This window comes from Sebastes umbrosus, chromosome 4 (assembly GCF_015220745.1).
Source record: "Sebastes umbrosus isolate fSebUmb1 chromosome 4, fSebUmb1.pri, whole genome shotgun sequence".
Lineage (NCBI taxonomy): Eukaryota > Metazoa > Chordata > Actinopteri > Perciformes > Sebastidae > Sebastes > Sebastes umbrosus.
The window spans coordinates 25,367,446-25,378,772 of record NC_051272.1 but is presented as its reverse complement, the minus strand read 5'-3'; the positions used below and the strand labels follow the sequence as shown (position 1 = coordinate 25,378,772).

General features: G+C 40.1%; 1 protein-coding gene across 4 annotated transcripts in view; it reads left to right on the top strand.

Annotated features, from left to right (window-relative positions):
• Positions 1-7,768: 7,768 nt before the first annotated feature.
• LOC119487201 (Wilms tumor protein homolog) overlaps positions 7,769-11,327 on the top strand; it is a 28,214-nt gene continuing 24,655 nt past the window's right edge. The window contains exon 1 of one of the 4 annotated variants that reach the window (XM_037767903.1): positions 7,769-8,698. In XM_037767903.1, the coding sequence (XP_037623831.1) occupies positions 8,236-8,698 (463 nt within the window). In that variant the 5' untranslated portion in view covers positions 7,769-8,235. The remainder of the gene's footprint in view (positions 8,699-11,327) is intronic. The other 3 variants (XM_037767905.1, XM_037767902.1, XM_037767904.1) reach the window with 3 other exon arrangements.

Sequence of the window (11,327 nt, the reverse complement as noted above, 5' to 3'; positions counted from 1 at the left end):
TTTTCATTTGAAGATAATTTGTTGTTCATTCAGCAGGAATGTGTTCCGTTGGCCGTGGGGGCCATCAATCTTCAAACCAGATTGGCCGACTGGTCAGATGCCTTAGTGCTCCTCTGGGACAGAAGGCAGCCATGTTAATATGGAGAGTGGAAGGGTGTGTGATTGTCTTTCTTTATGCATGTATCTGTGTTTATGTGTTCCTGAGGAAGAAATAAGAAAAGACAGAGTGGAAGGAAGAGGAACAGCAGACAGAGTGTGGCTGTCCGTCTCAGCGCTGCTGGCTTATTTCTCAGCCTGAGTCCTATCGGAGATCACAAGGCTTATCATGATGGATCAGTGTACATTTATCAGCAAAACACAGGACAAAAGACACAAATGCGTCTTTGTGTTCAACAATCAACCCCGCTGAAGCTGAAAGGAGGTCGTGAGAACATTATTTGCTACACCAAGAGTACGTGGTGTGTTTTATATGGGATAGACCAGCCTTTGCCCTTGGATTGTAAAATGCACAAAACATGCTTACAGTAGCATCTTAGGCTTTGGATTTGGTCGAACTAATTCTCATTATATTCAGGCAGCTATATAACAGTAACATTAACCATGGCTCCACCTCATTTAAAGGGCCAGTTTGTAGCATTTAGGGGATCTATTGGCAGAAATGGAATATAATATTAATATGTTTTCTTTACTGTAGAATCACCTGAAAATAAGAACCGTCGTGTTTTTGTTAGAATGAGCCGTTTATATCTACATATGGAGCGGGTCCTCTTCACCGAGTCCACCATGTTGCACTGCCATGTTTCTACAGTAGCCCAGAAGGGACAAACCAAACACTGGCTCTAGATAGGGCCATTCGCATTTTTGCATCAACCACCATAGTTCTCCAACATGCTTGGCACTCAGGAGAATTTTCAGTTGGTTGCAATCTGCAACCTCACCACTAGATGCCGCCAAATCCTACACACTGTGTCTTTAAATGCCCCAGTAAGCATGCCCATTATTAGTTACACCTGTGGTTTTCCTGCCATAACGTCAAAATGTTGCATTGTTGCTAATGCTAAATATCCAGCTCTTTTTCAGTTTATCCTGCATTTGGTTACAGGTCACAACTTGGGGTTCTTTTCTTACAACAACGAAAAATAAATTGCACTTTAAGCACTCTTCTAGCGAAGATGATGTATGATTTTTCAAACCCAGACCGTTCTCATTCCCAGGGCGTCAAATACCGACGCTTTGTCACGGCCATCTGCGTTCGATACCGCCGCAAGAGGCACCCTTCAGCGTCGGTATGAGACGCACCGGGCTTTTCATTAACTACCATGTAAACCCATCCGTGGCCACAGTAAACGCACAGGGAAAGTGCTGTGGTGATGTAGTTTAAAAAGCAAAAGAGACACACCGGGCCGGCAGAAAGGGAGGTGGATGGGTTCAATAAACACAAAGCTTTCATCCAAGAGACCGCCGTTCGTGTCCAGTGCGTTAAGTTTCACTTTCATGTTATAATCAGCTGTTCCACTATATTGAGGAGGTGAGGCGTCACAATACGCTAAGGAGGTCACTGCTACTTATCCAACGCAACACTCCCATGACACAGACCCCGTCGCCGGTGTATGTGTGGCCCAACCTCCCCACTGACCTTGACAGCACTTCAACTGTGTTTTTGTGTTTTCATCTGGATGGAGATTTTTTTTTTTTAAAAACTATGCTTCTGTGGACATTATTGTTTTTGTGAACGAAGGAGGAAAAAAACACTGTCTACAGAAATACCTGTGTGGACTAGGCCTTAGTTGTGTTAGCATTTCCTCTCAAGTCGCGGTACATATGCTGCATTTACCTATTACATGTATAACTATTTGCATGTTTTATGCAGTATATTGTGCAGAGAGAAGAGTATGTCAGTCATACAAGCTCACACTTCATTAAAACAACATTTATTTTATTCCCTACATGTCAGCCACTGTCTGGCTCTGAGGGAAACAACATCAGTCATGTACGCGAATAACAGCGAGCAGACTGTGTGTGTGTGTGTGTGTGTGTGTGTGCGCACATCTGCGTGAGTGTTTATGCATAAGTGCACATGTACTCTTATTTCATGGACTCTTGTTGATGGCTGAACAAAGTAGTCTGACACACTGATTCTTCTGCTCATGACAAGCACTTTTAACACCGCGCGCCTCCTGCCTCCCTCGTCCTCTCCTCCTTACCCTCTCTCTCTCTCTCTCTCTCTCTCTCCATTCCTTGCGGAGTTGAAGAGTTGAATCATGGGTCAGCAGTTTTTTGCACCGAGAGAGACAGACTAGATTTCCAGATGGTGAAGTCACCATCTATCTCCGCTAGATACACCCAAACTCACACTTACGTGCGCGCACACAGTATGCACACACACATGCACACATACACACAGAAAATGCCCACACAATGACTGTAATTGCATAAAAGCAGTAAACAACAACACACACTGCTGCCATCTAACTGTACCTGCCCTGCTTCCTCTGACGTACAGAGGCGGTGTGTAAAACAAATTGAGACATGTCAGTGCTGTAATCGGTTCCAGGGGAAGAGCATGATGGGAAGAAAAGCGCTGAGTGGACACTTCCGTTAAGAGGGGGAAAACCCACTTTGACTGTGATACTTGAATGCTTCAGGCAGTTCGTGTATTTGTGTGTGTGTGTGTGTGTGTGTGTGTGTGTGTGTCCACCAGTGGCAGTTTGCCAGCGTCTTTGGCCTGTTGAACATCCATTCGTCTTGAATGGGAAGCACACAAGCTCAGGAAAATACAAATGTGTCCCAAAATCAAGACATCGTGTTCAAGTTGGAAGAGTTGTTTGAGAAAGTTTCCGTTAATAATGCTGAAGACTAAATGTGTCCGGCCGTCTGACATTGACACATCTGTCCCAGTGGCTTTGTAGATTTCCATCTCAGTCCAGTTCTTTTGCGTTGTGTTTGTTTTCCAAATGTGATCTGAAACAATTTAAGTTCTGTGGATGGTTCGTTGTTAAAAAAAATTCCCAACGAAGTGAAAGTTACTGAGAATGGTGTCTGGTACTATGTGGGTTGGTGTTTGTTGGTTGCCATGGCCACAACACAGCTGGCAAAACCAGGAGCATCAGTCGGAGAGAGAGATAAGCTAAAATAGGAGATCAGAAGCTGTGCCATTGCTCAAGGACAACACACAAGTATGTATGAGAAGACGATATTGACACAGGAACTGTGAGAAGGCAAAGGTCAGGAAACAATAATGTGATTCTTTTCAGTTTGGTTACAAACTTTCCCAGTTCATATGGAGTTCTCTAAAGCAACAAAACGCTCTGTCCTCATCAGACAGAGCACTTATCAAACCCAAGGGTTCGCCAGCTGATTGTTAATAGGTTTGGATATTGCAGGCTAAATATTTAATGCTACCTGAAATAGAAACAGTGTTATAAACTAGCAGTTTGGCCCAGTATCCCAGGTAAGAACAGTGCAAGATTTATGTCCACTATCAACTTTCAGTGACAGTGCAGGGAGATGTGTGCGCTGTACAGGTATTTACTGTAATAGAGTGGTGCAGGGATGATGTATTTTTGTAGGCCAACCAACAAGTTAGCTTCACCCTGGTTCCCTCGACAAAAAGCCAATGTGATTCTTCTATTGGGTTTTGGATTATTGCAGAAAATAACCTCTGGCAAACACACGTTTATGATACTTACACGTTTCGTTCAGCAAGACAATATTCACAAATGAACACCACTTTTATGATTTTTGAAATGTGAATGCAATCACCAGAAGTAAAAAGCTAACGTTAGGCTACAAATGAACTACACCACTGTCGCATGAGCGCGAGTATACACAACGAGGCTGTAAAGGCAGACGAGTTGGCGTGATGACCTTTAGTAGTCTCATTCATCCGCCTTATTTAAGACACGTAAAAGCTTCAAAATTCATGAGTGGGATATTTCTTGATGTAATTTATATCGTAGAATAAAACGTTAAAATCTCTTCAGCTTGTGTTAACCACAAACCTTATTTCAGGCATCTAACTAAAAACCCATTGACTTCCAGAGGAGGGAACTCTTTTGGACCCGTTCCTGTAGTACTCTACGACACGTAAAGTATGGATGTGGAGGTCAGAGTTCACGTCCCATCACAGTCCACCGATTGATTACCTTTACTGTAACCGTGATCTTTCCCCAACCTTACAACCTGACAACAGCCTGAGTTTTGGGCCTCAAAAGCTAATTTCACTTTCAGGAGATTAAAAAGGCTTAAAGTAAAGTATGTTTGGGGACGTGATTGCCTTATTGACAGGTGTCTCACAGCCTATCACAGACAGCTGTGGTGACTCCTCCTTTGTCCACATTTAGATGGTCTGACTCAACCAAGTGACAACAATGGCAATGAGCAGTAAACCACAAATCTCAGCTTGAAAATGTCCCTTGACATCAGAAACATTACCTCACTGTTTTTCTAACCGAGGAGCTGACTCTTCTCAAGTTAAGTACAGACTGCTGTGTCACAGTAACCTTAATTATGAAACAAATAGCTTATCAGGTCAATTATACTAAAAACATTTCAAAATGTTCACACACCACAGCAGTCCATCAGGCAGGCTGGTTCTAGACTCTATTTCTCGTTCACTCGGACATTATTTATGAGGGAAAATACATTTTAACTAATATGATGTGAATAAGCCACGTTAAGCCAAAGGGCAAATTTTCATCTGATGTCCTTGCGCAGGTTGATGTTAGAACATCCATCATAATTATTGTGTTGTGACAGCCCAGTCGCACAGCAGTTTGTGAAATAGTCACAAAATTGAATGTATTGATTCGTGTACATAGACACGAATTTCACGGGTTTTTTTTTGTGATGGTCAGCACAAAATCAATTCGTATGTAATCCACTTAATTGTGAACCGGGAAGTATAAAGAGCGGCGAAACCACAAGTCAAAGTACATTTGTCACGTAACTTCCAAGTTACAGCACTTCCAGAGTTATTGTAACTCAAACCACAATCTTTTCCTAAATCTAACTAAGTCGTTTTTTTGCCTAAGCCTAACCTAGTCGATCTTTTCCTGAACCTAACTAAGTAGTTTTATTTTGAAAGATTGGAGCAGAAATTGACAGGTGATTCACGTGTTGCCGGACTTTCGTCGGAAAAAGCGCAAAAAATATGTTGTTGAAAGTAATTTCAAGATGTTTATTGTCACGCCGGTTATACAGGTAAAATCGTTTTAACAAGGGCATATTAAGAATATATACATTAAGAACGTATACAGTATATACAGTAAGAACATATACAGTATATGCATGATGAGCGACACAAATAAAGTGTGTATGTACATGAATCAAATAGATTAAATTTTGTGACTATTTCACAAACTGCTGTGAGATTGTGTTGGGAAAATATGGGATAGTATTCACAGCATGAATTATGAGTAAATGAGTAATTTTGAGTTACTTTTGGACATAGGCAAAAACCAATAAAGGCATTCTGAATTTGTTTCTGTTTGCATAGTGTAGGATGTGTTGTATTTTGCTAGAGAGCTTGCAGTGTGAAGATGTGTGAAGATGCTTCATCATAGTTGTCCTCCCCTCTAATATGCCCCCCTCCCTCTGAAATGATGTCTGCAGGGTCATAAACAGCCTGTTTCTTGTGGGTCAGCCTTTAACTGTAACATGATGAAGTTGGTACAGCAACAAATACTTCTGGAGGAAGGAAGTGTTTTAGACAAGACTGTAGAAAAGAAGAGCTGCTCTCTTTGATGACTGAAAGTGTTATAAAAAAAAAATCTAAACACGCAGAAGCATAATTATATCAGTATTTTCAAAGTAAGACAGAATTAATGGTCACTTGTATTGATAATTTAAAAATTACCTAATTGGTTTGAAGTGAGTTTATGTAGACACATTAATGAAGCTGACATATGATTATTGACGAAAGTTTTCGGCGCATAATAAGAAAATTATACTTTTTTTTTTTTTTTTTAAGTTTTTCAACATCTGCAGCTCGCGCATTTTAATTAATGAATTGCTTTTGTTATTATTATTATTATTATTATTATTATTATTATTATTATTATTAGGTAAACTGGAGGTTAAAGTCTGCCTGTAGCCTACATCTATTTTATTGGGCGCTTCAACACTGCTGGTAAAATATGATATTTGCATTAAATGAGCCGTTATCCTCCTTTCACACACACATACACACGCACACACACACACACACACATCGAGAGAGAGATACTGTAGGTTGTAACAGAAACGGACTTTTCAGCAGGACTTTATTTACATTTATCATCACAAGTAATAATGAATAATGAACAGAGAACAAAGAGCTAGAGAGAGAGAGAGAGAGAGAGAGAGAGAGAGAGGATTGACGGGAAAACCGTCAGGAAGGTTTGGAGCTGTAATAATAATAATAATAATTCATCGTTTAGTTTATAATAATATATAGTGTTGAAATAAATAAATAAATGTATGTTTTTTTTTGCTGCCCAGTAGTGAAAAAAACCCATTTGGTCCTATTTAATTGACACTAAATGATGTTTCCGCTTCACCGTTTACTTTAATATATGCCCGAGGTTTTTTACGGTAGTTTTCAGGCCACAATAAATCATATTGGTAAATAATAAACGTTCCAGGGACACTTGGATTTTACTCATCTACATTTTACACATTTACTACCTCATTTCATTTTTATTTTAAAAACAAATTATAGTAACTTGCACACTTTGCTAATGTAGTACGTTATTCCATGTTTATATTTTGTTAGTTATAGTAGTCAGGTGTATTCTAATATGCTTTATATTGTGTATTCTATAGATATATTTCTCTACTGTTGATATGTACATTTTATTTATTCAGGTTCAGGTGCAATTTTGGATCAATAAAGTACATCCATCTATCTATCTATCTATAAAGGGCAATTTTACTATGATTTTATTTTACTATTGTCTGCATTTTGCATGGAAAGATCTGATTTTGTAGGCAAAAAATGAATAACAAATAAACGAATAGACCCGTCGAGGCCTTGAAGCCTAAATCCGCAGGATTCAATAACAATTAATCTGCTAACAATTTAAAATAGACCGTTATCCGTTTTGTTGTAAGCATCAAAAATAATTATTATTTAAAAGGTAATTATAGATTTACTTTCTAATCGGAGGGACACGTTCTAGAACCTGAATAAACCTCAGAAAGAATCGAATGTATTTAATGTTGCGTTCTGTATCCCTGCGCGCTGCCCGGCCTCGTTTCTCACCTCTATATTCTGTCCAGGTGAACATGAGGGTCTATATACATTCAGCAGGCTATCACAGCGTGAATACACACTGTCCTTTTTTTTGCTATTACAAATGTCTTAAAATTGCTTTTATGATAGTTCTTGATTAAAAATGATAAGCCCATGTGTATATAACCCAGAAAAAAAAATAGCTGAAATATCCAGCACATCAGCCTCTCAGCAATAATAAAGTAGATTTATAGCTCTCCAACCTTATGAAACAACAGAGCAGGATATTTTTGTTCTCAACAAGCTGAGAGAAAATTTCATGATGAGTTTTACTATTTTACCCAAAATATAATAAATAATTTTATTTTTGTGTTAGTCACTGATGCCAGAATTGGGATTTATTTTCCTGTAAATGTGTATGTGTGTACTGTTGTGCATACAGTAAATGAATGAAGTCAGAGGGCTCCTGTCCTTCATCACCTTCTGACTCCACCTCCTACCCTCCTCACACACACACACACAGGCTGAGAGCATGAGGGCTACTCCTCCTCACTCCTCCTCACTCCTCTTTCTCCATTCACTGAGGAAGCTCTGAGCAGAAGCCCCTCTCCTCCTTGAATGGACTCCATCTCTCCGAACTAAACAATCATTTACCGCTGCTGTGGAGGGAAACAGTGAAGATCACAGCCGATCATTGCGTTTAATCTGCCTTTATTTCTCCTCCTCGTGCTGCTTCTGCTGCTGAGAAAAGTTGACTTAGCTGTGTCGCCATGAACTTCTGTTGGACTTAAGGAGTTTCCAGATCAGCTGCGTGGTGTTGTAAACAACTGATGGGCAAAAACTGAACCAGAGAAGACTTGAAACAGTTCTTACAGTAAGAGAAAGACTTTCTAGACTCTCAAGGATTTAAAGGTTGGTGGCTGATTTGGGTTTGGGTCAGCCAGACACACAGACAGGTACAGGGAGACAGATCAAATTTAAAAATAGCCTACCTTTGTCCTAGTTTTGTCCCCTGGACCACAATGGGTTCAGACGTCCGTGACTTGAACTCCCTGCTGCCCCCGCTGCCAGCGGGCCCCAGTCCCGGCTGCCCGGCCCTGCCCGTCAGCACGGCCCCTCAGTGGGCTCCCGTCCTGGACTTCCACACCGCCGCCTCGCCTTACTCCTCCCTGGCCGCCCCCCACACCTCCCTGGGGCCACACTCCTTCATCAAGCAGGAGCCCAGCTGGGGGGCCGCCAGCGACACCCTCCACCACGACGCCGACCCCCACTGCGGCCTCAGCGCCTTCACCGTCCACTTTTCTGGGCAGTTCACCGGGACCGGGGCCTGCAGGTACGGGGCATTCGGGGCTCCGACGCCGGCCACCAGTCAACCGCCATCTGTGACCGCCCCGCACCACCACCAGCCACCCAGCAGGATGTTCAGCAACCCACCGTACCTGACCAACTGCATGGACACACAGCAGGCAGCCCGCAACCAGACAGGTAGGGCTGGAGGAGGGCAACCGGTGTGTGTGTGTGTGTTTTCTTTTTATTTCACGGAGGACAGTGTAGGAATGCAACAAAGGTCCCAATGCTGGAATCTGACTCCGGACGTTGCAGTTATTTGGCATGCACTGTAACCGTTCGGCTACCAAGGCGCTCTGTGTGTGTGTTTTCTGTCTGGGTGTCAGTGAGTCGGTATCATCACCCATTTTAGAGTCACTTTTGTTACCAGAAGCATTAAAGGGGCCTCATTCACTAATACCTTCCTACATTTTTTTCTTAAAATTGTTCTTAGAGAAGTCCTTAGAAAAGTCTACATCAGATTCATGACGTGTTGAATTGTTCGTACCTTTGTTCTAATAATGATGAATCCCGTTGTCCTCATAAATTGAAAGGGAGTGCAAGTTGATCCTAATTAGCAGGTAAACACCCTGCCAACTGCCATATAAGGGCATGAGACTGCAGGGTCGTGTGGCACATAAAAGAAATTGAGAATTAAGTCAACAATGCCCCACACCGGACTCCTAACGTAAAAGAAAGGCCTCAATAGTTCTGAAGTGGAGGTACTGCTGCAGGAAGTAAACGCCAAATGAGCTGTCATATTTAGAAGCGTCAGTAGGCCTATATATAGCATGATCAATCACTAATTATTGGATAGCATAGTTCCCAATTAACATAATTGAAGTGTTACTGTAGTGTTTATTTATTCTAAAAGACCATAATGCTTTTAAAAAAAAAAAAATGAAAATAATTATTAAAATATATTATAAATGAAAAGAAATATTACTGTAATTTAAATCCCATAATAATAATAATAATAATAATAAATATATGTATACAGCACCTTTCATACATAGAGTGCAGCTCTAAGTGCTTTACAAAAGAAAATAACATAAATAAATAGAAACAATAACACAGGTGTTAAGGTCAGAGGTCATCAGGAGCAAAATGTACCAATAGATAAGACCAATAAAACAGTAAAAACAATGATGTTAAAAAAGGTCAAAATTAATCAAAAGAAAGATCATACAAATAAGTCTTGAGCTGTGTTTTAAAACCATCAACCGAAGTTGCTTGTCTGATTTGTGATGGGAGTTTATAAAATATGATACAACTGTAGAATTGAAGAAAACGCAATTACCAGTTAATTAGCACAAATATGTCTTCACTCAAAGGTGCGTGAGTGTCCTCTTGTGTGTGCGTACTGTAGATTATGTTCTTACCAATAAGAACAAATCCCAAATAAGAAAACATTGGTTTCATCTGCACTGTTTTTGCTTCCTTTAGTTCTTCTCCACACATCCGTCCTTTTCTGAAAGCTTCACTCTCTGTTCATAACAAAGTTCACTTTTCCATAACAGGAAAATTAAATGAAACGTAGAAGCAGGACGAGTAACTGCTTGATATAATTTAACTTACTCTATCAGTCAACAACCACCTGATGTAAATCTGAAGCATGATAATCCAGAACACAGTCACATATAGATATGTCAGTATTGCACCTGTATATGACACATTACTTGATGTGGTTTAAACTGGCATAATTTGGCACTGCGTCACTGAGTATGTGATAAACAAGGAGATTTAAACCTCATAGAGGACTCTAAAAAATCCTGTAAAACACCATTGCATGCTTAGTTTGTAGAGAGGTAATCCAGTTTAGACACTCACAGAAAACTGACGGTTCTTGTTTGTTTCTTAATCCAAGCAAGTAAATCCAAATCCAATCACTTACAAAGACATCACTTTAGTTCAGTATTCAGGTAGGCCATTAATGTTTGAACCGATGTTTGTCGTGCTTGAGGTGTCGTGCTGTTTGTGCAAGTGACCCCCTAAACAATTGCAATAAATCATATTCATGAACTTGTTTTGACCCTAAACGAGGGATGCACCGATACCGATACAGGATTGGATATCGGGCCGATACTGACTCAAATAGCTGTATCGTTTATATACTATATACTGTACATGATATACTGGAATATAAAAATTCCTGTTCAAGTTTTGACCAATTTGAATTTGAATTGTATTTCCTTTTAATTTTGAATATCTTTTACCAAGTTGCTGGTGTAGGATTTATTATTTTAATAATAAATAACAATTCAATTTATATCTGTATTTGTTAAATTTTGTTTTACAAAGTTAAGAAAGCAATGTTTAAGTCAAGCCTGATGTTACTTTACACATAATAGAATGATCCCAGTATCTTCCACACAGCGAGGCATACAGCCTATTAATTAAACACTGGTATCAGATCGGTACTCGGTATCGGCCGATGCCCAAAGCCCAGGTATAGCTATCAGGAATGAAAAACTTGGATCGGTGCATTCCTACCCTAAACTGACTCACTTTGATTCAGAGTCACTGTGATGCTTCATGAGGTTTATAACTTTTATTTTGTTATTCTTTCATGGTTTTCATTCATGTAGGTTATTTGCTTTTGAAATTAATGTTTTAGGATTAAATAGTCAAACTAGAGTTTTGTCAATGTAGATTTGGAATATTTGATGCTCAGTATCCCAGAGGTGCACACCCACATAGATCCCAATAATTCCAGACTCAGGACTTTTATATATAACAACTATTGAGTGATGGAGGGGAAAACGTTATTCTAAATGAGCAGCAAGTC